A 26,981-nucleotide genomic window follows, 5' to 3' on the forward strand; every position below is an offset into this window, starting at 1 on the left:
ACTTAGGATGCCAGGCTGCTATTGTCCTTTAGACATATATTACTATATTACTTCTATGTACTTATTTCCATATTTTAAGCATTTGTTTTGCTGTGCAGAACCTTGTACTTTGTATTGAAAAGTGCTCCATAAATAAAGTTATTATTATTAAATCTGTCCAACCGTTACTCCACAGTGTCACATATCATATTCAAGTTAGTGCATTAGAGACTGTTTCCACAGAACTGTGGAATTCAGACTAAATATGCAGGTTAAACTTGGGTCTTATTTCGGTCTGGGTGATAAAACAATAACTATCACAATATAATTTTCATCAAAATCACTATGACAATAGTCAATATACATGTATATTTATATAAGTCCTTTGATTCACATCAAAAGCGTAAAATTGCAAAAATCAGAACAGATGCAGAAAAATGGGTCCAAACCGTTGTTAATCTTCCTTTTTGATAAAACTTATAGTTGGAGATGCTTCAGTTCTGTCCTGTTGAGTTGTTAACTCACACACAGCATCTGTTGCACTTCTGTCTGCCCACAGTTGCGGCTCTCTCTTTTACCAAGTTATTTTTTGTAGTTTCTCCTCACTCTTGTCGAAAGTTAAGGGCAGAGGTATAGTCGCACCTTGTTAAGCCCTACGATCAATCAAAATTTGAATGGTTGATTGACTCTTGAGCAAAAATTGGTCTTTAAACTTGACAGAAATAAATAATGTGACATTCATCAGGAAAACTTGTCTCTTAATATAATTTTAACCATATCACCCAGCTCTAGTCTGATTCTATTTCTTCATACAGTCGGTTGCAAAACTCTTCCCTTCTTCCCTGTTCTGCCCACTTATCCATGAACCCTGGCAGTGCACCAGGACATCAACAGATAATACAGCTGAGATGTCATCACCCAAACCTGATGCCAACATTAAAACTGCCATTTTTTTTTAAGTGGAAAACTTTAAAGTGCCACTTTATCCTGATTCAGGTACAACAAATGTTTTTTTTTAAATCATAATTTCGTTATTTCTTCAATATTACACTATTTTCTTGGACAGAGATTTAGTATGAGAATTATGACTGTAAGTAATATTATCCTCAGTCATATTCAGTTATACCTGAATCCTCATTCAGGTATAACTGAAAACTTTATAGGTAATTTAATTTGCTTCCCTCCCCCGAGGACTGCGTTACAACTTGTTTCATTCGTGTCGTGTCAGTCCGAGGCTGATTAAACCTGAACAGTCACAGATCTCATTTCGCTTTGTCAGGATTTTTTTCTTTTCTGTGACTCCAACTTCACTTGTTTGCCTTATAAATAAAGTTTTAACTTCTAACAGCAACCAAAAAGACAAATCATAAATATACAGCCATTATTGATGTTTTGAGGTCAAGCAGCAGATCTGTTACCCCTTTACCATCAGCCCAGTCTAACAGTGGTGACCCCTCTTCAGGTGGTTACATTTTAGTAGATTGAATGCTCATGCTTTGCAGTGACGATGTGAAGAAAGGTACCAAGACTCAAGTCCACTCAATAAATAATATTCCTTCCTCCTATTGACAAATGTATTGTACAGTAGTTCTTTATCCTTATTAAACTAATTGAAATGGTCAATGCTTAGAGTAGAGGACTCCAACACACACACACACACTTCTTTTTCTTCTGACTGAATAAACTGTTAAGGAAAAAAAAAAAAAAAAAGAAGAAAAAGAAAGATAGAAATATATATATATATATATATATATATATATATATTTTTTTTTTTTTCTATCCTTAGACCATGGCACATTTTTTTTAATGAATTTTGATTTAAGTAGTGATTCTATGAGTATAGACGGTTTACTTATATGACGACAATAAAGTGCATGGTAACAAGTTATTTATGTGCATGCCCTGAAAATGATTAAGTTGTGTTGGTTTTCCATCCAAGTTAATTAGTCATCTGTTTATGTGATATACTTTGAATTATTGTGTGAAGTTGTCAAAGCAATAGGAATAACAAAGTGATATGGATGTGTGAATAGATGTGTTCACTTGAAGTGAACAGGAGCATGAACTGTCAAGTGGGTGTCTCACGTCTCTTGTACTAAGATCCGTTCCTAGGAATTTCCTGAATGAAAGAACACAGGTGAACTAAGGCGATAGGTGTGATCACACAAACCCTTGCTATAGTGAATGCTGTGACACTGAAGAAGAATTTCTCAGTTCAGGAATCCATGTGATGCATCATTTCCATTTATATAATATTAATTAATTAAGTTTGTTGCCTCTAATGAGTATATACTGTGTAATTAAAGTCTAGAGAGAAAATAAATATTAGTTTTTGAATTAGATTCACATTAACCATCGAAAATGATCTAAGCTATCCTCCTACAAGGTGTCTATTTGGATTCACAACTGGAAAAATCATACTCAGAAATAAACAGCAAATGTATGCTTGCAGCCAAGCTAATTTCCCAAATTAAAAGCAACTGTCACACTTCAATTTTCATTGTGGGCTTCAGGAGGTAAACTGGTCAAATCTGCCCCCTTCAGGTCTTGTATGAATAAAAAAGAAGCTTGATTTAAGACAACAGAAGATGAAAACTATGTGTGATAGAGATCTCCTCTCGAGACAAACAACCATCGATCAGCTCATAAAAAGGTGTGCAGGTGCTCTTACAATCAAGATTTAAACTGCCACGTTCCCTCCTCCTTCAGTCCTTTGAGTTAAAATAACTGTCCCACCATCCCTTGCAGGGTCTGAGGGGAGAGCCACAGCATCTCCACCAGGTTGTACTGCCAGTAGCCCATCCAGAACCCAAACACCACATCAGTCACATTGTGCCTGCCCAGCATCACTCGGCTCAGCCCCACCAGGCCGACCCACAGCAGGACCAGGACCCTCAGCGGGGCGGCCAGCACGAGGTGAGTCAGGAAAAAACGTCCGCACATGGCGGCACGGGTGGCATGGCCGGAAGGGAAGGAGTAGCTGTCCACGGAAAAGGTGGCGAACATGTCCATGCGATTATGTGATGGCCGACGTCGACGCACCACTGCCTTAACAATGCCAACCAGGAGGATATCCAACAGCAAGCCTAAAAGACAGAAAGAGATATGTTACAGACTAATGTGTGAGGAATCTGTATTCATGCAAGCACACTGAAACAGAGGACACTGATAAACACATAAGAAGTGCCTGACTGAAACATTAAGAGACAAAGAGAACGGCTACATTACGTTAGTGGATTGGACATGAACCTGATTCTGAGTGATAGTTTCTCTTCTCACACTGATGTACTGTGATCAGTGGTGGTTTGAAGTTTGGTTTCAATTAGTTATTTGACACCATATAAACAGGGTGAAACATCATGATTGAAAGTTGAGACAGACTTGTGATTGGTCGAGCACGTGTATTGGCTTGACTTCGGCACTGCTGCTACATACCATGATCATTAATGCGCAGACCATGATGCCAAATGACATCAAAAGTGTAAGATGATGATACCCGTATGCAAATGTTGAAAAACTCCCCATCACTCAATGTTGAATGTGAAAAAAAATATATTGGATCTTTCCCCTGATCCAGATCCACACCAAAATTGAATGGCTTCTTCCCTGACACATACCACATCCCTCCTCCAGGTTTCGTGGAAATCAGATCAGTTTTTTTGTGTAATCTTACATACATACATACAACATACAAACCAACCATGTGGTTATATCAGTTCAAGCAACCTGGATATGGACTTTTTCACAACACACATTTTCAGATCAAAACATGTCAAATGGAGGATTGCATGAAGTTCTTTTGCATTTTTTGTCCATTTAAAATGTAGCATGTGAAATTTAATCAACATGACTTTTTCTAAATACTGTTTGCCAAAGTGAAGCAACAAAGATTTAATCAGTAAGATGGAGCTGAAAGGAATAAATGCTGCAGAACAACCACTATTTAATACTTGTTTTCTCTCGAGGTTGGTATATTTTCAAGACAAATTTGTTACTTTCTCATGAAGAGTGAAAACATTATAGTGCCACATATATACAGTATGATGATATTTGGTAGTGAACAGGGTGATCCCTACCCTTCTTTACAGCATACTGGACTTTTTATATCTATGTGTCATTGAATTGAGCAGTGAGATGTATTAACAGTTGCTTCACTGCTGAAAATTGAATGCAACAGTCAGACGGCACCGTACAAATCCCTGCTGAGAACAGCAAATGGTTTTCAGTAAAATCATTATGCAACACTCCATTTTTATTCATGAGTGAAAACTCCGGCATTCAAACGCCTGCGGTTGTTTAAAGCTCTGGTTGATAACCATCAGGCTCCAAAATCCTACAAACATTTGTTGTAGGACCAGAGGCCATGTTTACTGAAATAACCCGTTAACTCCACTGAATCCTTGCATCAAGCTTTCGTGTCACAGCAGAGTACCTCCTACAAACAGTGAGGTCTTCCTGAAGGAAACTCAGAGGCTTCATGACCAATCACAATTGATAACACAATTGATACAAATGCACCCTGTTCAATCAGGATTATATAACAAAAGCAATAAAGTGCTTTATCCTCAGATTTCTTACAATAGGTAAACTCGAACAAACTAATATCTACAAAGTATAAAAGGTCACAAAATATTCTTCATAATTTGCTCAAGCAGCATCTGTATTGACTGTTTGAAGGCCAATCTGTTCCCTTCCATTCAATCAAACTGCCCCAAATGTTTGTTTCTTCAAGATCCATGAATGATTCTCTGAGAAAATGGTCAAAACATTTTTTTTTGAATGGGTTTTTCCCTGAGCCATACTGCATCTTTACACCAAGTTCCGTGGAAATCCATTATTTGTGTTCGTCTTTGTTGTATTTTTCCCCTCCAACTATCAACAGCAGGATGTATTCTGCATAGACAAACAACATTCAGCTAGAGGCAGGCTTGCCTCCACCTGCATTGTTCACTTGTGAATGTGTGTGACAGAACACGCCACTGCAATCAGCCAACACTACTGGAAAAGCAGAAAGTCCTGTAACACCAGCAACAAAGTACAAACAGTAAACATTGAAAACAACCAGACCTCTGAAAGGACACTTTCCTTGTCAAATCAAAACCACAGACTGTATAAAGACCTGACAGCTTCCCAAGAGTGAAGCCAAAATTTGTGAATTGCCCCCTGGTGGCTTACTACAGCATAGGTCACAAACCCTGCCAAACATGGACAAGGATGAAATAAAAAGTCAAAAAAAATAAGTTTGGTTTAAATTTTTGTGTTTAAGATCTTTTCTGTCATTTGAGGTAGATCTTGTCATTATTGGTTAAAGTGTTCATTTGTCCAGTAAGTTTGTGTATAATTAGTTTTTGATGATATAAAAAGTGAGTGAATCCACATGATGACTAACTCGCAATTTTACAAAGCACCTGAAGAGCCGTGACACGGAGGCGCACGAGGAGTTCACCTAGGCAAAGGGCAAAAAGGACGAACCGCAGCAGCAAACTAAGAGACCTCATTCAAACAATGTGATCAATTCCACAGCACGAAAGATAACTGACAAAGTAGTCGAGTTTCTCTCGACGACCAAGCTGTCAGTTGCATGATGGGAAATTTGGAGCCACGGTACAGTTAGCCAGGTTGTAATTACATATCCTAAAGGTTAACCTGATCCAGGCCATACAGAAATTATAGTAATTGTCACCTCCATACAGGGTTAGTAGTAGCATACAACTGTTAAAACAGGTTTTACACGTTATCTTCTAAATGCACTGGTGTAAGATCAGTACGCTGTATCGGCCGATATCCAAGGTTCATGTCTCGGAATAGTATTGGGAAGGGAAAAATAGTATCTGTACCATTATATCTGATGACCCGTGTTTGGTTTGGGTTGGGCCAATCCTAAAAGACACAACACACTGGAAGTTATGTTTGGTAATAATAATAAAAGCAATAATAAAGCGTGGTGGGTTGGAGAAGAGTTTTGCAAAACACAATACAATCTGCAAATGTAGGCACTATATCGCTGGAACTGAAGCATTCACCTATTTGCAAAGCTGAGGGATGCAGCTGACAAAACAAATGTCATAGGACAGCTGAAGAAAACATGTAGGTTATAGGTAGTGGGGTGAAAACAGCTGGATCAAGGCCAGGGTGGAGACAATGGGAAATGGGGAGGCCTCCTCTAACAGTGTTCTAACCATAGACTGTATGGTTCTAACCCCCTGTCAGACGGAGACATGTTAGCAGAGATGTGGTTTTACCCATGAGGAGGTTGAGCATGACTTCTTGTCCTGCAGCACTGTCGCTCTTGTACAGGCAGTAGGCGGTCCCCACCAGCCAGGGGATGCCGTGTCCGGATATCTCGATCAGCTTCATCAGGGGGCGCATGCTGCCCCACGACGCGTCCTCGCAGGCGCACACCCCCAGCCGCTTGGACAGCCACAGGTCGATGGCGAGCAGGGAGCTGAGCGCTACGCGGATGAAAGACGGGTTCAGCCGTATACCGTCTTCGTCCGGCGCCGAGCCCGTGGAGGAGCTGGAGCCCCGGCGGCGTGTGGGGCTCTCCGAGGCCCGGAGCCGGGCCGTGGTCGGGTCGGAGCCTTGCCGCTGGAGCAGGTGCGGCGGCGGCGAGGAGCGGTTCAGCGGCTTCGTCAGTGACTTGAAGTCGTAGCGGCCGTTGGAGCTGCCGAACACCGGGCTTCCTCCGCTGCGAGCCGGGTTTTTAGCTTTAGGAGACGGCATGTTGTCTGTGAATGTGCCGGTGTAGACTGACTGTGGAGTGGGAGCACCGCAGCGCCAGATGTTCTGCAGTACCAGATGTTCTGCAGTGATTTGAGGGTCTATCGCGTCTTCAGCTCATCTGCTGTGGCTTCACTGTTCACATCCCGGCTGCCGTAGTTTTCACCCGGAAGCTGGGTGACCCGGAAGTACTTCAGTGGAAGTCAGATAAGAGCTGGTCGAATATTACTTATATACTTATATTATTAAAGAGATTCAAGGTTTACTGTCGTATCTCCTTTGGCATAGGAATACAAATATTTTACGAGCATGTTATACTGTATTTGTATTTTTGAACTACAACCGAAAGTATCAAGATTTAATATATTTAAAAAAAATATTGTACATGAAAGAATCTCTAGTGTATGTGTGTGTGTATGTACATTCTTACTTAAATATATGTATATATGTAAATATATACATTCTGAAAATCGAGTTAATAATAATGCCATTATTATATAATGAAAAAATAAATGTCATCAATATCTGTATTTAATAAATATATAAAAAGGACTCTGCCTCATCACTTAATTCTTTATTTCTATATAGTGTTTGCATTGTGGACTCAAAATAAACTATAATAGTCGATCCTGAGAAGTAAACTTTGATATATAGTAATATATAGTAATAGGTAAGATTTAGGATTTAAGATCAACTCATTGTTAGAATTGGACTTTTGATGTAGACAGATCTATTATTGTAGCATATATACTGTATGTACACAGTATAATATAGATTTCTTCTTTATATGTATTCTAATTTTAATTTAAATGCATTCTCCTGCATTAACTTTTCTTCACAAAATTTAAATTTCTTGTGAATATTTTTATGTTGAACTTCAGACCGTCAATGATTTGTCAATAAAACTGTAAAAAACGTTTTTGTTCTTTTAAGCACGAAGGTGAAGCGTCAGTTATTGTTTGTGTATATGCGTAAAATCCAGTCGTCAACTTACTGGATTTTACGCATGTGTAGCATGTACAGTACAAATTATGATGTTGATTCTTTAAAATAAATGTTATGCCTTTGATACATTTCTGCTTGTGTGTAGAACCAATTAAATTGTTGTGCATATGACAATATGCACAACAAACAATTGAATCTTGACTCTTGAATCTTGAAATTGATTTGGTTGGTGGATGAGCTTACGTCACTGAGCTGTGGTCCCTCCCTTTCCGGGTCCAGTCATATGGCGCAGTTCTCACCAGAGAACAAAGTGTGTCCTTCTCTGACACACACCCACACACACACACAGCACCATGCCTGGACTTCTGCTGGGAGACGTGTTCCCCAACTTCGAGGCCGACACCACCATCGGCAAGATCAAGTTCCACGATTTCCTGGGCAGCTCGTAAGTGCGCCGGCTCCACCCACACACTGGCATGCTCTCTGCAGACTGATTTATTCAGAGTTTATTTAGTTTTTTGGAGAACGTTAAAAAAAACTGTTTAATCGGTCTTGCAACGTTGCATTGGCCCATGTGATGTGTTTCTGTGAAGGCCTGTAGTCAGACCGAGGAGCTGATACGTGTCTGAGCTGTTCAAGGATTAAGTCTGAATTAAAAGAGCAGATCTCGTGATTGAGCGTGGAGGTGTGTGACTGTGGAGCGACACCTGCTGGCTGAATGAGACAGGCTTACATAAGCATGAGAGGCGGATCAGATCGGGCAAGTTCATTGGCTAAGTTCAACTAGAAGACAGTTCAAAGTGCTTTAAATGAAATATAAAGGCATCACGACAAACTGAGAAAGCAACATAAAAAAATACCCCAAACAGCATTTACAGAGAAATTGCATAGAGATTAAAATATGAAATAATTGCAATGAACCTTCTTATTAGATAAACATATTACAACATCAATGTGATACAACAAAAATACTAATACCCAAAATATTGTAATATGTGAACCATATATATATTTCCATATGTATTGAAAGGTGAGTGTTATGTTCATATTCTCAGTTTTTTTAAATTTTATTTTATTGCCTATTTTATAGTTTCATGTCTTCCTTTGTCTACCTCATGCTAATGTAACGAGTGAATTTCCCTGTTATGGGATCAATAAATCTTATCATATCTTGTCTTTGTGTTTTGAAACAGCTAAGACCACCAAACTTGTTTCAGCTGCAGACTCCAGGTGCTTCATTAGTGAGATGCTGCACGGTCAGGACAAGGCCTGTATTGTGTGAACTTGGGGCAGTGCCTCGCTGTTGGCATTCACTCTGATCTAAAAACCTGTTCACCCCGGCATTGGGTTTGTAGATGCAGATAAAAGAAGGCATTTGAACATTTTATGGACCAAATGTTTTAATAATTAATCGAAACAATACATTGATAATACGGCAGCTTTACTTCCACCATTTGCAACTCAGTCTTTGGACCCTCAATGTTTGAGCAGATATGGTGTTGTCTAATGTTAATGACCCTGTAGTTTCCAGTCAGACGTACTTTAATTATGATGCTGAAACGGTCTATTTATCAATGTAAGGACTCCGCTCAGTTATATTCCTTCTTTCCTCAATGGTAATGGATGTTTGAATAAGAGAGGCAACCATCTGTTGTAATTGTGTCCTAGTTTTTCAGCTTTTCATTGTTGTTCAGCAAAGGCTGGTTTGAGCTCATTTCCGCCAGTGGGAGTCAGTCAAAAGGAAAGGTGGCATCTTAGAACAGCTAATGTCGACTATATTGTTTGATACAAACAGACGGGTTTTGCAGCCAAACAAAACCTTTCCTCATGTCACTCTTTAAATCAACACCATCTTCCAGTTTTTTCCACTTGAACAAACCAATTCCACTCTAATCCAGGCCTCTGATCACTCCATGAAAAAGTGATCACAATGCCTGTGAGGAGGAGCTCTACTGTTGCCTCTACCCCATGTGACACTACATTACAACACAATGAGGAGAATCATGCGAGGGAAGAAACTCATGTGATGTGTGACTCAGGGGAATTATCCATTTAAAAAGTTAACCGTTGTATGACCCATTTCTACCTCTTCTAATTCAGGGGCCATTAAGGGGCCACAGTTCACACCGAGGGGGCAATTATATGCCCAACATCCATGAACAATCCTTGGTGCACAGCCCACAATGAAGCCACACAATGAATATATATTTTTTTATTATTATTCCATGTCCAAGCTCAGTATGTTATTCCAAAAGCATATGCAAAAAATCTAAATGTCATATTTATTGTTAGTTTTGTTAGAAGTGTGGCTAATTAAAAAAAAAAAAAGCCTGACAGGACAGGGGCGCTTCAGGGGACAGTTACACACTAGCTGTGGTCAATGCCCCTCTGGCCCCATCCCTGCATTCACCCCTAATTCTATTGTCTAAACTCTAAACTCTCCTATCAGTCTTTTTGACTCTTTTAAAAACATTTTGAAATTCTGGACTTTGTGTGTCCCTGATAAGAATATGTGTGTATCAATTCATGAGTAGAAAAAACACACAAGACAGAACAAATGCAAACATTTAATAGCTCAAAAGGCACAGCAGTGAAATCTTTATTCGCTGCTCGCCTTTTTTGGTGTTTCCTGTTTGTGTTGCCTATGAAGATATGTAGAACTCCTGAAGACATCAAGACCTGAATGACTGAGGGCTTAGTAAATGTTGTCTTTTTATATATATCTGTGCAGCTTTTTGCTCCATATAACATATGGCTACTAACTTGAACCTATAGCAGGACGTAACACGGCCACTCCATAAAAATCTAACCTTTACCCAAGGTCGGTCTTAAAAAGAGTTACATGGCAATGACCTTGGTACGTTCCTAATACAGCTTTTTTCCACACTGAGGTTTCTGATGATTCTGATGTGTATCCTTTCCTCTGCAGGTGGGGCGTCCTGTTCTCCCACCCAAAGGACTTCACTCCGGTCTGCACCACAGAACTGGCCTGTGCCGCCAAGGTCAGCGATGAGTTCAAGAAACGTGGCGTGAAGATGATCGCCCTGTCCATCGACAGTGTTGAGGATCACCACAACTGGAGCAAGGTCGGGTACACACACACACACACAGACACACACACACACACACACACACACACACACACTGTATAACTCTACCGCTGATTGATTGAGGTCTATCAGAGGTTAAAAAACAACTTTTGAACAGGTTAGACAACTGTGGGTGGAATACATTAATTATAGCATTTAACGTTCCTCTACTTTTATTACGTAACACTGACGTTTGAAGCCTGCAGGTAGGTTATGATCTAGAAACATTAACAGTAGTTTCATAGGTCACTGTGCTCCTATGGTTATTATCCTTTAACTCCACTTGTTAATCTATTGTAGAGAGGATCCATGTTTTACGTACATGCTTGTTGTCCTGTTTTTATTTCAGATACTTCTTCTTTAAATTGTAACATACTATCGTCACATTTTTGGTTTAAGAGTAGTTAAAAATGGTTTTAGTAATTAAAAGTAGTTCATAAGTAAAGAGAGAGTCCAGAGACTGAGACCTGCTGAAATTTGCTTCATTCTGTCAGTGTGTAGGAAAAACAAAATATTGAGCTTAAAACATATTTTGATGACAGGTTTTAGTTGGTATGACTCAAAGCTGCTTACAGACAAATCTAAACAATCCAGCATCAGAGATGATGTTTACACAACTGCTGTGGCTCCAGAAAATATTTTTGAATAAAAATGCATTCTTTAGAGGTTTAAATTCAATAATTTTATTCAGGCGTTTTATTAAATTTTAATGAAACGGTCTAATTAAATCAAATTAAACCTGATATCATAACATTTTTCTGTTTATTTTTTTATTTACATTTCCTTAATTTAATTTAATGCAATTATTTTAGATCAAAGTAATGATTTATTTATATTTAATCACATTTTAAGTTTTAAATTAAATAGTTAAAAATAATTGAAAATTTAATTAATTTGCACTTAAACAATGTAATTGATTTAATTTGATGTTATCTAATCTAAACCAATCCTTCAAATCCAATAATGTAACTGAATTGGTTTTAAGAGGAAACCTTGCCATTCAGGAGGATAAGACACTTGGAACTATAACTCCATGAAATCAGTATAATTATAAATCCTGCATCCAACTCTTGAAAGTTCTGTAACTCTGCCTGTGTTGGTGGAAACTGAGGAGTCAAACATTCATGGTTAATCTCCACCCTCGGCACAGACGGAATTCACTCTGATGATTTTTACCTGGGTTGCCACATTACAATATCGCCTCCTCAAACAGACCAGTGATTGGTCAAAGTTCACTGGACCAGCGTCACTTCGTCGAACAGTGGCGCCACCTGCTTATCTATGACATAGCAGATTTGTCCGTACAGTACCTCAGCATGTAGTTCATAGTGACTTGTAACTTATTGCTGTCGTTAAGTCAGGATGGAGAGAATAAATAACTAAGGATGACACTGACATAAACCCTTTGTCCCTTCTCTGTGAGTAGGATGTGATGGCATTCAACAATCAGGCTGAAGGTGCTCTGCCCTTCCCCATCATTGCTGATCATAAGAGAGCGCTGTCCGTTCAGCTGGGCATGCTGGACCCCGATGAGATCGACAAGGATGGAATGCCCCTCACTGCTCGCTGTGTAAGAAACCCCTCCTCCTGTTTACTCGTACTAACGCGTATCCTCTTCACCAGTGTATCGTTAGAAAAACAAAGACCAACAGATGGCAAAATGCCAAATTTTGCAGCTGCCCAGTATAACAGCAATCACTTCCTCCTTTTCCTCTTGCTCCTACGATTCCACTCTTTCCAAATCATCCTCAGGCAAATACGCGCTCATGCAAAAGAACCACACAGTTTCCATAAATGCTGGGGTTTTATTTCTGCTCTTTACGAACAAAATGAAATGTCATCAGTCCTGCTGGAGCGGATGGTGCTTCATGGTGATCACACTGAAACCGCACCAAGTTTTTCTTCACAGCAGATTAAAACTATGTAGCTACATGCCTGAAAGCAGTGGTGGATGTAACTAAATACATTTACTTAGATACTGTGTATTTTTTGTTTACAGTTACCTTTCACTTTTACTCCGTTACATATACCAACAAATATCTGATCTTTCTACTCCACTTAATTTTTACAGTGCTGCGTGTTACATGTTCACATTATTTTTCATATTTTTTTTATCCAATTGAAGCAGGTTAGTTAAAGTTAGACCCCGCCCCCTTTTAATGAGCGCGAAGTGTGTCGGCAGCAGCAGTATATTTAAAAGTAAATAAATACTTTTTTTTACTCAAGTAGAATTGGTTTTCTTTTTACTTTTTTAAAGTAAAAATGTTTGTGTACTTCCTCCACCATTGACTGACAGAGCTTCAGCTTTCAGAGGAGCGGGGGGGTGAAACACACCACTCTCACCCTCCAACAGCCGGCATAAATTAATAATTCATCAAATCCGAATTAACATGTTCCTTCACAACAAATTATATACATTTATTAACAGAAATTAAATATTCATTAAGTTATTAATGCAAGTATTTGTCTGCCACACCCAGTTTGCTCCCCGTTTGCCTAGAAAGTAAATTAAGTTAGAGCAAAATTATGGCGTGATTTGGTATAGAAAATGTATTGTATGAAAAATGATATGAATTCTTTAGGTGAGTAAAAACATCATGTATTTGCTTGTTTTTATGGACATACTTGCATCAAAAAAGGATGTATATTCTGAGTGATATGCTAAACCTTTGTGTTCTCAACCCACTTTAGGTGTTTGTGATTGGCCCTGATAAGAAGCTGAAGCTGTCCATCCTCTACCCGGCCACCACAGGGAGGAACTTTGACGAGCTGCTCAGAGTCATCGACTCTCTGCAGCTCACAGCACAGAAGAAGGTTGCCACACCGGTCGACTGGAAGGTACACACTCAAACTTTGTATTTGTATCTGTCAGCTGCCTGGCTGATCATTGGAATCAACCAGATGGATGCACAGTCCTCAGATTCTGTCATAACACTTAAGTTAACTGTGCTGACATCAAAAACAAGGCGAGGACAGTGTGGACATCAGAACAATGTTATGATACACAGCCATTTCAGATGTAATATTATAATGAAAATAAAAGAACTCTCTTTCAACATATTTTAAGTATAGTACTTAAATCATTATCAGTACTAATTGATTGAGCCAATTATGTCATTTAAATTTTTTTTCTCCATTTCTTTTGAATTGTTTTAGTCCAATAGATTTACAGTGCCTGGAGAAGCGACGTGTACTAAGCTGAGCTGACTGTGTCCTTGCTCCAGCTTCTAATTTTTTTAATTATTATTCTTATATTATTAAATTTTTTTATCTTCTCATCTTAACCTCAGCAAGAAAGCACATATGAGAGTTTATTAGAGTCATATGTGCCATTACCCTTTCCATCCCCCTGTCTGTACTTCAAATATTTTTCCATTGTTGGATAAAGTGAAATGTTTTAACAACATCTCCAACAATTTAATTGTATTCAGATACAGTATAGACCTGACAGTCAGTCCAAAGTTTGAACCTGACCGGTGCAGACTCCCACGCTCCCTCCTCCAACACTATGAAGCCAACTGCCAACAAGAGTCCATTCACTCCCAATAGGAACGAGATTTGAATTCAAAATTCATGCATCACATCCAAACCTTTTTGAGAGGCTACACTAAACAAAATGACCATAAGCCACATGACTCAGGGGCCACATGAGGCTGCTGCACGAGTATCATCACAACAAAGGCTAGAACCACACTTACCTGTTCCTATGTCTCTTTCAGCCCGGTCAGAAGGTCATGGTCATTCCCTCACTCTCTGATAGTGAAGCTGCTGCTCTCTTCCCCAACGGTGTGACAACGAAAGAGGTGCCTTCTGGGAAGAAATACTTGCGCTACACTCAGCCCTGAAGACTTCATCCTGCTCCAACTTACAGCTCTTAGACTCAGACATGAGTCATGAGACTGAAGAGTCACATGTAGATCTAACCCAAAGCATAGATGTACTTACCTGGTTCTCTGACGGGTGTGTGAAGTCGAGCCACCTGCCCAGCTATGAACTAAATACATAGTGTCATCATAAAGTGCCTTGTTTACCATTCCTAAATAAAAAACCTTTTTCACACTAACTGTCTGAGTCTTTGGGCTGTTTCACAGTTTTACAACAGTCTCTGCCACCACTAGGGGTCCTTCCACAAACTGAAATATAAATGACACCCTGCTGCATTTTCTGTACTACCAGCGTTCAGCAATAGGTGGCAGTATATGCACAAAGATTGGTGCAGCAATGGTGTTGTCTGACAGCTCAATGGCTGAAAGCACCAACCTGCTCTCAACAATAGCTGTGAAAGGGAGTGGTACCACAGGAACATGGCTAGTTTATTTACCTTTTCCATTAATGATAAATCTGCTCGGCCACATTCAAGCGACATCTACATTATGCTTTCTTAATGTAAACATTGAGCTCTCGAACCTTTCCACTCAATACTTTTACTCAAGTACTGCAGTTAAATGCAATTTTTAAGGTACTTGTATCCATTTGCTGTTATTTTATTATTCACATTTTGGAAGTAAATATTGTACTTTTTAGGTCATTATGTTTACCTCAAACATCTGACACACACTGATTTCAGCTAAAATACATAATGATAAAGCAGTTACTCACTTTAATATCAATTTGAAGCCTGCACAGATACATGTATTCATTATTTGACTAAAAACAGTAAAGATTAGGGAAAAGTCAGAAACATCCATGTATAGCGTTTTTGAAAGTTAATTTTCATCATTCATTTCATAATCATTCAGATTCATATTGTCAATCCCAATCAAATGCACATATGTACTTCTTTCTTCTGTAGAAATTTTAATGCAGAACTTTCAACAATAATTTAGTATTTTTATATTTTTGTATTGGCTCTTTCAAGTAACATCTTTCACGGGTTTATTGCATTTATTGTGAAGGTGTTAACATGTTAAGGTTTCATTTCACAAACAGAACAGGCTCTAACAGTGATTACACAATAATAAATACATTTACCCTCATTAAGCTGATTAAAACTAGAATAAAGTGGAATTACCTCAGTAAATATAAACAGAAACATGTTTGTATGAATCCATAAAGCAACAATACTACCCCTCTGTATTTCAGAGATGGATGAAAACCTGAAGTGAAGTTATTTTTTTTTAAGGCAAGATGAGATGGTTAAATCGTCTCAGCAGGTCGACCTCAACTGTAGACAAGACATTGAAGCCAGGACTGAGGTGTGGGTTTCCCCTTTGAGTTATTCAACCCTTAAAACTGCACGGATGAGAATCGTATGAATTACTTCAAGTAGTCAGAGGGTGAACACTGATCAAACACACACACCATACACACACCATACACACACATCCACACACACTGAAACTGTGGCCTTTGCATTCACTCTGAGTCTGAGGAATGCCGAGGTCAAACAGAAGAGATGGGATTGCACTTGAGCAAGGAGGGAGGCATAGTGTGTGCAGGGCCAGATAAAATATCTGTGAGCCCTCCCTCTTTTCACTCCTGTCATACAGACAATTTGAACTGGAATGTTATTCTTCTTTTATCTTCATCATCAGTTTCTCACTTAACACAGTCCACCTATAAAAGTAAAGAGGTTTCCTTTCTGTCTCTTGTCTTAATTGCAGATGCAGGTAAAAAAAAAAAGCAACATCTCCATTCTCCTCAATAAAATTGCTGGTTTGTCAAAAGTGTGATGAAAGTACAATCAGGGGACCCTTGCCCTGTACCTCCTCCGTCTGTTGTCCCTCTCCCTCTCTGGTGGCTACTTTGTCCCCAGGAGTCATCCACACTAACACCCACAGAGACGCACCGTATACAGATCAAATGCATTTCTCAAATTCCAGACGACAATAGCCTGTGCCAGAGCATGAGAAGTGCTTTGGGTGTCAGACACTCGCTTCATTTCCAAGTACCAACCAATCCCCCCCTACCCCTGCCCCACACCACCTCTGTTTCTCCCCCCTCCCTGCCTCCTGTTCATCTGTCACTCCCTCACTTCTGGGCTATCGAGCCTGCTCACCCCACCTCGCCTCTGCAACACATGTAATATAACACCAGCAAAGAGCCAGGTCTCATAGGGCAAAACACACACACAATACCAGCTGCTGCTCTCTCTCTCACCCTCTCTTTCTCTCTCAGTGTAATGCACACACACACACACACACACACACACACACACACACACACATACTCTCTCTGCTTTGAGAGGAGAGGCCTCCTGTCAAACATGTCTTATCTCAGAGAAGATGTTTTCCTCTTACACGCACACGGCTCCAGTTGTCCTTGGGAATAGTGACCAGAAGAGAATGCACTACAGCTAAACAAGCTTCATGTTTGTAGCTGCTACAGCAACATTCATGCATCTGGCTGCATTCAGAGACTTAAAGGAATAGTTTCATATTTTGGGGAAATACACTTATTTGCTTCCTTGCCAACAGGCAGATGTGTCCATTGATACCATTCTGCTCAAACCACAGCCAGCAGCTGCTGAGCAGAGCTTAGGTTAAAGAGTATAAACAGGGGGAATCAGCTTACCCTGCATGGCTTTCTCAGAGGGTAACACATTCTTAAAGTACATTCATTAACATTCATTTGTATCTGTAAAAACGACAATATGTGGTGATGGCACGGCAATGTCATGGTGGTGTCAAGGCTCCAGGAAGTCACTGTAGTTGGCAAAGCCCATAACCCTCTGTAAAGGAAAAACATGAGCTTTTTTACACATAACACAGAAAGTGAAGCCAATGCAGAAGTGCCTGAAACCTGTATTCTCTCAAATGACCTGCAGAGGGCCACTCCGCTAGTTGCAAAAAGTGTGTTTCTATAGAAGTCTATGACAAAAGGGTTCTCTCTTGATTTATAATGTCAGTAAACATGGTCTCAGTCGCAAGTTTCAATTCTTCAATAGGCTATGATGTTCACTTTCTAAATTACAATCCCATTTAGTGTAAAATAGATGAAAAACCATTAGGACGTGGATACCAACATCATCACCAAACAGCAGTTCACGTGTAGCCAATTGTTTTTAAACTTAAATTTTGTATGGCAATAGATGGAAAAGATATGTTGTGTTAATGATTTTTAGATGTGTGGGTACATTTTGTTAGACAGAGCAGGGATAACTGTTTTCTCCCCTTTTCTAGTATTTATGCAATGCTAAGCTGTGCGAACCAGCTGCTGGCTATAAATTCAGTGTACACACATGAGTCTCCTCATCTGACTCTCGGCAGGAAGGCAAGTAAGCATATTTCCCAGAATGCCTTCAAAGGTGTAGCAGATCTTTGACGTAGGGAGGCAACAGAACGAAAAACACCATGCACACACACACACAAACACACACGCAGTATGTATGTTTCTATGTGTGGGTGTTTATTCATGAGCTGGAGCTTTCTATGGAAGAGGTCATTATTCCCATGCTGGTTGCCAGGCTTTGACTTCCTCACCTGAAGCTGCCCATGACCTGCAGGTTAACAAGCCAGAGACCAGAGCTGCTACACAACGCCCACATGCGCATGTGCTCTCACATACACCGAGCTATGGCTTGATGCTTTCCAGACGCGCCCCCGGCCTCTCTCCCTCCTACATCGCCTGGCACCCTCGCCTGCCCCACTCTCCACGTCTCCCACACACTTGAACACCCAAGTACACACTAGCACCTCCCCCACCTCGCCCAACTGCTTATCAGAGTTTATGCTTCTTCAGCAGAGACAAAAGCACGAAACAGGCAAGTCCTTCTCTTACTTTCTTCCTCATTCATGCTGCTGCTTAATCCTCCTTATTATCCAGAGCAGTTTAATTCTGAACCTCTGAAAGCGTTTCTGTGCACCAACTTACCAAGTGGGATAAAGATAGAGGTACTGATAGAGATGAGAAGACTGAAGGTCAGACAGACAAACCTACATGTTGACCTGAGGATTTGGCTGAACTTTAAGGAGCATTAAGCGCCTCGCAGTCCACACTCACCCTTGAGCTTTCCTCACTCCCGCTAGTGCCTTTCAACAGACTCACACACGTCTGCACACACAGAGGTGAAGGCATAGTGATAAAAGGGATGAAAGTGTATGATACGAGTGCCGAGATAAATGCCATTGTTTTGATGACACCTCGTAAATACGGCATCCAGACAGGCTATTACCGCAGAGCAGGTTAGAGCCAGTTAGTGCTCCGTACAAGCCGGGTGATAAATGAGAAGGTAAAAGTGCAATCACTCTCTGTGCTTATCTTTATCTCTCTCTATTAATATCACTGTCTTTCTCTTGCTTTTTGCTCCCCCCCATTCTCTCTATTAGAGACACATTGATCACCAGCCACTGGCATATCACCTGAGTAATGGCGAAGGGTGTCTGGGCTTTCAAACAACCCCTGCACAGCGCCAACAGCTTTATCACAGCGAAAAGGCAAATGGCTGCTCACATAATAAAGTGATCCTCTTTATGTGTGTGTGTGTGCGTGTGCGTTTGTGATCATAATGCAGGGGTCTATGCCATTAAGAGGAGACATCAAACACAACTTAATGCGAAACACAGACCACCAGCTAGGCCACAAGAAGAAGCACTACTACTCAAGACGCACTCAAAATATGTTGAAGGGTTTTACATTTTCAGCTTTTTCAGAAAAAAATGGAGGGAAATATGCTTCTTTGCTTTCTTGCTGGGACTACATCAGAAGATTGATTCCACGTTTATTTCTGTTAAATTTGAGACTAAAGTCTGCAGCCTGTTATCTTGACATAGCATTAAGACTGGACACAGGGAAAACAGCTATAGCCTGGCTCACAAAATAATGTTAAACTAATGCTAGATTGTTTTGTTTTTGATTAAACAAATATGAAACTTATTTAGTAGTAAGTGTTAGAGATGTCATCATCAGACAGAGCTAGGCTAACTGTTTCCATCTGTTTCTAGTCTTTGTGCTAAGCTAAGTTAAATGTTTCCCCTGGCTGTAGCTACATATTTAACATACACATATATTTAACATAGACTGGTATCTGTCTTCTAATCTAGATAGGACGATGCATCTCCACTTCTTCCCACTATCCAGAAATTAAGCCAAAGTATCCTGGGCATGAATGCTGCCATCTTGCACATTTGGGGCCAGAGTCGAACCAATTCACACGGTTGACCAATCAGGAGTCTCAGCTGTCAATCGTCAATCTAAAATCAAAAATGATCATTTCTGAGAAATGTTTTTTGATATGTATTTTGAATTATTTCTTTGGTCAATGTCCCATCCACTGACATGGAGGAGGCAGGATCTATGACCTATACCGCAGCCAGCCACCAGGTGGCGATCGAGACACCTTGGCTTCACTTTTGGGGGCCTTCATGATGGTTTGCACCAGTTATGACATTTATGAGGTAATGAGTAGAAAATGTATCCAGTGAACAAATTCAAGAACCAGTCACAATAATAACAAGCAACTTGACCATGAACAGGACCTGATTCAATTCCTCCTCATGCTGTTGTCCTCACACAGAAACCTGACTCCAGCCTTACAGGAAAGGAGGTGGAGACGCCAAAAACCAAACAAAATAAAGCAGAAAGGAAAAAGATAGAGACCCCACAATTCCAAAACCCTGTTGCTGTTTTTTATCCTCTGTGTTCTTTTCCACTGATGGTTTATTTTTCTTAAAGCAGAGGGCAGTCGGTGTGAGAGGTTAAAGGGAATGTGCTTGTGAAACTCTATCGCTGAGGGGAGACAGAGCGAGTGCCACGTTTGTGTGTGTGTGTGTGTGAGATGTTGAGTGCGTGGCAGTTTGTGTGTGTTCAGTGTGATGTGGTGGAGAGAGTGGAGGAGGAGGAGGGGGCAGAGAATGGGTGGAGGCTGCCGCGGTGAAATTGAAAAAGTGAGAGCGAGGGTGAGCGAGAGACATTGAGGAGAAAAAGAGAGGTGACATGGCGTTGCCGTAGCAACTGTTTAGGGTTTGGATTATTTTCCTCAACCATAATGGGCCTAGTTTGGAGCATAATGAAACCAGTCTGGCTTTCCTGGCTCTCACACTCCAGGTCATGTGCGCTTACACACACACACACACACACACACACACACGCACACGCACACACACACACACACACACGCACACACACACACACAGAGAGAGCTGACAGAATAACAGATGTTTTGCTTTAGCACTTGTTTATGTTCATCCAACAGTGGGAGAGCAGAGCCATGGTTAACTCTCAATTAAAGCGATGATCATAAAACAAGCACTTGTAAACAAACACTGCCAAGATAACCTAGAGCCAGGGAAAGACAAAAAGAGCCGTTTGATATTGCTATGATGACACAAATATATCTGCCTGTTCTTGCCTCGATGGCGAGAACAATGTGAATGTTTTCGGATGTTAAGTTCTCTCAAACTCTAGACACGGTTCCACCTTAAAACCACAGAAAGAAGACACCTTTGTGTCTTTGCTACACCGTTTACCGTCCTGGAAGGTAGACCTGTATTCCTTTCTCATGTTCTAATGTAGCTTGCGGGTTTCACCCCACCGGGAACCAGTGAGTTTTCTGGGTTACTGCTTTCAATAAGTGCACTTATAAAACTTTGTGTGTTAATGGGGCTTTAAGCCAGAATATGTTACACATGGAGAGTAATAAGTCTCTGCGTGTGTTAAAGAAGTTTCAGAGGTGTGTGTCAGAGTGTGTGTATGTGGGTTAATGTCTCCTCTGTCTGAGCGTAATGAGCTCCCCTGAGCCCCCCCACCCCCTTTCACCTTCCATGCCTCCATCGTTCCCTCCCTTGTCCTCCTTTCCCCTAAACCTGGCCCTATTAACCCCTCACCCCGCCCCCACCCCTCATGTTTATTTGAATAGGGAATGGTGGGGAGGAAAGGTGACTTGATGGCCTGTACACATGTTTATTTATACATAGGTAGGTCTGACTATACAAGGAGGAGGAAATTGGTTGTGGGGGTTGAGTTTGAGAGACTTTGGTTCATGTTTGGGAGCCACCACACTGCCACGCTTCTCTGTTAAGAAACAAACATGAGAAAACAGCTTAGACGTCGGGTCAGCAGCTTCACACCTTGGACTGACCCAGTGGCCATGATGCTGAGGTGGACTTCACCGCTAACACACTGAGAGGTCACAGGCTGTTGAGGGAGGCTGCACATCTCCTCCAGCCTGCCCCAAATCTGTCTGCAGTCATGGGTCAGGAGCTGCCCTTTACTGGTGACTGTATGGTTGTAGCCCACCTGAGGGTGCAGCTTTGTCCAACTTTGACCAAACTATACTATACACTGTGCACACTAGTGTTCACATGTTCTCTGAAAAACTCCAGCACCCTCACATTGATTATTGTTCACATATAAACAAGATTAAAGGCCCCTGACATGATTCTGAGACTTTAAGACACACTAAGAATTGTTCATATGTTAAAGGATAAATTTGACATTTAAAAAAAATACACTTTAGACGTTAGATGAGAAGATCAACTTCACTCTCATGTCTGTAGTAAATAGTTGGATTGAAGCAGTCAGTCAAGTATCATTTTTTCTGGTAAGTTGGGTTTAAATGAGTTATTTGATTCAATAAAAATGGGGTGAAACATCATGATTGACAACTGAGAGTGACTCACGATTGGTTGAGGGCATAGGGGCGAGGTTTGGCTCCAATTGTGCAAGGTGTTCATATCCAGGACAGTTTGGCATCATTACTGATTTTTTTACACTTTGGATCGTGTTCATATAAACAAGGTAGAGGATATTAATGGTAAACTTTAGGTGTAATGGTAGATGGATACTGTTTCCTTCCTGGCCAAAGCCCGGCTTGCCACCTTTTGACTTTATGCTAAGCTAAGCTATCTGCTGCCAACTTCAGCTTTATATTTATTATACATGAGTGGTATCAAACTACTCAACTTTTGGTATTAAAGGGGATTAAATATAACATATTAAAACTTATGAACACTATTTTCCATTCATCCACAGAGGTGGGTCAGGAACAGAAAACATTTAAATACCTTTACTTCAGGGTATCTAAGGTGATTGCTCTCTCACTTTGTGGCATCTGAGTTTATCTGTCAATCTGAAAAACAAACTGAAAGTCAAATGTTTGCTGTTTGTTCTTGGATTAGGAGCAATACTACCTGAATCAGAGGCAGCCAGTGCAAGAATGTAAATAAAATGTGACTTGCTAGAGTAACCCTGCATATTTATGGAACTCTTGAAGGCCTCGGTGGTATTAATTCTTGTCGTAGTATAGTATTTGTATCGGGATGCTTTGGACACTATCATTGCAGTCACAAGCACAAATATGGTGATTAGATGCACAGCTCAGTCAAAAACATTCTATGGTTGACTGTGTTATTTGCTTTAGGTAGCAGGGTCTCATTTGCAGCTTTTTTGGCGGGAAGGTTTTTTTTTTACACATCACAGTACAGTGAGGAGTGAGGTGGGGGTTAAAGGCCTCAGAATAGAGTGTGACCTCAGTGGGGATTTCCCCTCTGCCTGACTCTCTCTCTCTGCTCCGTTGCACCCAGTGCAGTATCCCTTCTCCCTCCACTGCCAGATAGTGGGAGCCATTTAGGCCTCTTATAGCAGGATTAGTGACATGCTTCCACCTCTCTGCACCTGATCTCTGTCTGGCCGTCTCACGCTGATGACATAACTGCTTTGTTACTGTGGGATTTAATGATAATAACTTATACAAATCTCTTTAGCTGTGTCTGAAACCACCCACTCGTCGATATGCCCTAATCACTATATAGGGACTTCTGTGTAGAGGATGATATTGTGAGCTTTCGGGGACTACTCGGCGCAGACTTCATTGTCGCAGGATTATGATATACAGCGATTATGACATACAACAACAACAACAGTATAATCTAAAATAAATTTTAGATATATATTTTACACCTAAGTCCTACGTTTTGTCTGTGCTGTGATGTGCTGCTCTGCTCTTATTACATATTTTACCATTACTCACAGATTTGTCTCATGCCGCTCATTAAAAAAAAACATACAGTATCACACCATTATAAGGTACGTACCCTAAAACAAAATGTCTGTGAAAATGCTGGCAAATATATCCCTGTCTGTCTTTATCCTCATGACAATTCAGATATATGGATTAGAATTAGAAAGAAGGGAATCCTCAGGGACTTCCTGTCAACTTCCTGTCAACGCTGCGAGCGCAATGCATGATGGTATATATTGCTTGTTTAGTGACCATCGGTTGTACACTACCTCTCACGATGCACTGTGGGATACAATGAGTCTATAGGGCATTCATTTTTTTTACTTAACATTCAGACGGCATTACAAAATGGTAAATTCACCGTAGATTCACGATTCACCATGATTTCGTACACAACCTGAGTCTGTCTTCCCTCGCTCCTTTGAAAAACAATGCTGCCCATGGATTAGCGTGTGAAAGGCCAAGCTATTTTGGAAGTGACAATCCTCATGAAAACTAGTAGAAGTCCTCTGCGCCGCCTGCCATGATAAATGCTGACACTAATCGTACTGATGGTGAGAGAGGGGGAGAGAACTGAAAAGAGAAACAAACATGGGAATGAAAGAAGAGAGATAAGACACAGAAAGAGAAATTCAGTTGAGACATACAGAGGCATGGTTTTGAAAAAGGATTTTACAGACAAATGAGGACACTGAGCGACAGACGGCAAAGTTAAGACAGGGCGACGCCAGCAGGAAATAGAACGAGGTGGACGGAGGTGAAAGGCAGACAGAAAAATCACAGGTCTTTTCAAGTGTTGCCCAGCGTTGGTCAGGTCTCAGAGCTGCTGCCAGGGTGCAGTTCTCAGTGCCACTCCAGCACAGTGAGCCTTTGTAACTCTGGTCCTCAGTGGAGCTGAGGGCCAATCCAGCTGGCCCACACCCTGCCAGGTTCTCTCATGTCAGGCACTGACAATCAGGCCTGGTGGGGTGTACAGTGGATGCTGGGTGATTTTGAGTGTTTCTTACTTTAACTCTCCAAAATAGCAACAGAAATCGACTTGATACCATTTACAGGGCAAACTGGGCAAACGCTGCACATCACCGCTCCAGCATTTTAACAGCAAACAGAGCCCCTTTAAATAGAGGTCTTTGTTTTACTGCATTCATTGTGGTTACTACTCTGCTGGGAGCTCTAAATACAGAACGAACAATACTTATACTGTACCACATCGAATGGTGTTATGTACCAATACAAGCTCACCGTGATGAAAACCACAAGCATGCCAGCTCAATATTTTAACAATTATGGAAAGTAACAAATCGCTTATAACTGTTGTTTGTTTTATTCACTTGTTTCCATTTTTATTTTGTCTAATAAAAAAAAGAATTAAAAGAACAAACAACTGCTGCAAGCTGTCTGTGCACAATTTTCTGTCACCCTGTGCTTTGTCACTCTGATTGATTGAATGTCCTGTTCTGCAACCAGGCCCTTTGGCAAATGAGAACTGGTATGGTGATGCCAGGCTAGCTGAGGTATGGATGGATTATGTATTGCAGCGTTAGCACCGCCGCTTCACAACCATAGAATCAGTTTGGCTTCTTCCCATAGACTGTCTATAAAGATGGACGACAGAACAGCTCTTCCGGCTGCAGGTGCCACCATCTTGGACATTTAACGTTGTATGGTCAACTCGGAGCTAGCGTCCGTGCAGTAGCAGAAGTAGTATCAATGATGACCAATCATGAGTCATGAGTCAGCTGTCAATCATAACAATTCACCGTGTATTTATAGCGTCAAATAACTATCTAAAAACAATCTTACCAGAAAAATAACTTTTGAACAAACATCAGTGTTAAAAGGACTCACCTAAAGTGACAGAAACCATCTTTAACATGTAGTTAGATTCTTTACTTTGGCCCATATCCCATCCACTAACATGGAGGAGACAGGGTTGAGGACCTATTCTACAACCAGCCACTAGAGGGGCAATCAACATTATTTGTTTTCACTTTTGAGGAGCTATCGTGCTTTCCATCTTTATATGTTCTATGCTTCTCCATTTCCTCCAAATGTACAAAAATGAAGCCAAAACTTCAGGGAATGTCTGCCACCATCTTGGGCTTTTCACATAATTTGGAGCCAGAGTCTGTACAGCAGTAGAAATTGTAGCTAGTGGAGACACATTAACAAAGTCCCACCGATACACACACCTGACCAATTGCAGTCTCAGTTGTCAATTATGACATTTCACCCCGTTTTTATAGCATCATATAACTAATTACGATCAAACTTACCAGGGAAATTTGCACTTCAACATACATCGGACAGAAATGTTGTGTAAGAAAAAATGTATTTGATTTGTACTTTTTTCTTTTTAGTTTGGTCCATGTCCTGTTCACTAACATGGAGGAGGAAAGGTTTATGACCTATTCTGCAGCCAACCACCAGGGGGCGCAATCAAGATGATTTGGCTTCACTTTTTGGGAGCTGTCATGTCGTACATCTTTAAATTCAGTGAATGCTTACTCCAGGTGCAGGTTAGGTGAACTGCCTATGACACACTGTAGGTGTGAACATTATATTGAATGTTATCATTCAGCCTTTCCAGGTTTCACCTCCCTGCCAACGTGACCTGGGTTAGTTTTTACCATCTGCATCGTGGGTGTGGATAATGTACTGCTACAACTGGATACCATCTTGGGCCTCTCGGTGCAGCTTATCTCACTCTTACTTGGGAGAAATCAAGAATTTATACGCTGCATGATAGGATTTTAATATTGCTGAGATTGTTTGTTAAGGGAGACCTCAAAAAGAAGTATTTATTACATCGCTAAATTCTTGCCCCATATTGAACCATCAGGGGTTTTTTTTCATCTTATGGTATGAAACAAAAAAGTGGAGTTATCTTCAAGTCTGAGATGACCCCAGCTTCTCCATCCATAGCAACATTCATCATCAGTAATATGCAGCCTCTGACGGTTTTGTCAGAGTTAAGAGGTGCATATAAATCACCGCTCAAAAGAAGGAAGATAACGGGTGAGGGGGGGTTAACTACAACCTTTCAGCTCCTCCTCCTCTCCTCCCTCCCCTCCTCTTGCAAGATGCACAGATAAGAACAGACAATCCATTTCTTTCAACACAGTCAAGGAGGAAAGGAGTTTGACTGATGAGCATGCTTATACACAGAAGCACACACACACACGCACGCGAAAAGACTGTGACAGGAACATCTCGAGTGTGTTATCATCTCTCTTTATGAGACTCTGACAGGAAGTGAGCCTACAGTTTAAATTACATGTCTCCGTGTCCCCAAACCTGTCTGCTCAACAAAGTAGTCGCTTCTTCTGCAAAACAAAGCCTTTCGTATT

General features: G+C 40.7%; 2 protein-coding genes across 2 annotated transcripts; one reads left to right on the top strand and one right to left on the bottom strand.

The window, feature by feature from the left end:
• Positions 1–507: 507 nt before the first annotated feature.
• On the bottom strand, positions 508–20,025 carry plpp6 (phospholipid phosphatase 6). The gene is made up of 4 exons (XM_034583097.1): positions 20,011–20,025; positions 6,222–6,829; positions 2,651–3,065; positions 508–668 (listed from the first exon to the last, which is right to left on the bottom strand). Exons 2-3 carry the CDS (start codon positions 6,700–6,702, stop codon positions 2,698–2,700), a joined length of 849 nt encoding a protein of 282 aa, XP_034438988.1. The 5' UTR covers positions 6,703–6,829; positions 20,011–20,025; the 3' UTR covers positions 508–668; positions 2,651–2,697.
• prdx6 (peroxiredoxin 6) lies at positions 7,922–14,796 on the top strand. Its single transcript, XM_034583098.1, has 5 exons — positions 7,922–8,089; positions 10,574–10,730; positions 12,160–12,303; positions 13,425–13,571; positions 14,453–14,796. Exons 1-5 carry the CDS (start codon positions 7,998–8,000, stop codon positions 14,576–14,578), a joined length of 666 nt encoding a protein of 221 aa, XP_034438989.1. The 5' UTR covers positions 7,922–7,997; the 3' UTR covers positions 14,579–14,796.
• Positions 20,026–26,981: the final 6,956 nt, after the last annotated feature.

This window comes from Hippoglossus hippoglossus, chromosome 4, assembly GCF_009819705.1.
Source record: "Hippoglossus hippoglossus isolate fHipHip1 chromosome 4, fHipHip1.pri, whole genome shotgun sequence".
Lineage (NCBI taxonomy): Eukaryota > Metazoa > Chordata > Actinopteri > Pleuronectiformes > Pleuronectidae > Hippoglossus > Hippoglossus hippoglossus.

Excerpts from the sequence above, each read along its gene's own strand:
- plpp6 (XM_034583097.1), bottom strand. The coding sequence starts at position 6,702 with ATGCCGTCTCCTAAAGCTAAAAACCCGGCTCGCAGCGGAGGAAGCCCG. Across the intron at positions 3,066-6,221 it reads CATGCTCAACCTCCTCATGG|GCTTGCTGTTGGATATCCTC; the intron begins GTAAAACCACAT and ends TCTGTCTTTTAG.
- prdx6 (XM_034583098.1), top strand. The coding sequence starts at position 7,998 with ATGCCTGGACTTCTGCTGGGAGACGTGTTCCCCAACTTCGAGGCCGAC. Across the intron at positions 8,090-10,573 it reads CACGATTTCCTGGGCAGCTC|GTGGGGCGTCCTGTTCTCCC; the intron begins GTAAGTGCGCCG and ends TTTCCTCTGCAG. Across the intron at positions 13,572-14,452 it reads CCACACCGGTCGACTGGAAG|CCCGGTCAGAAGGTCATGGT; the intron begins GTACACACTCAA and ends TGTCTCTTTCAG.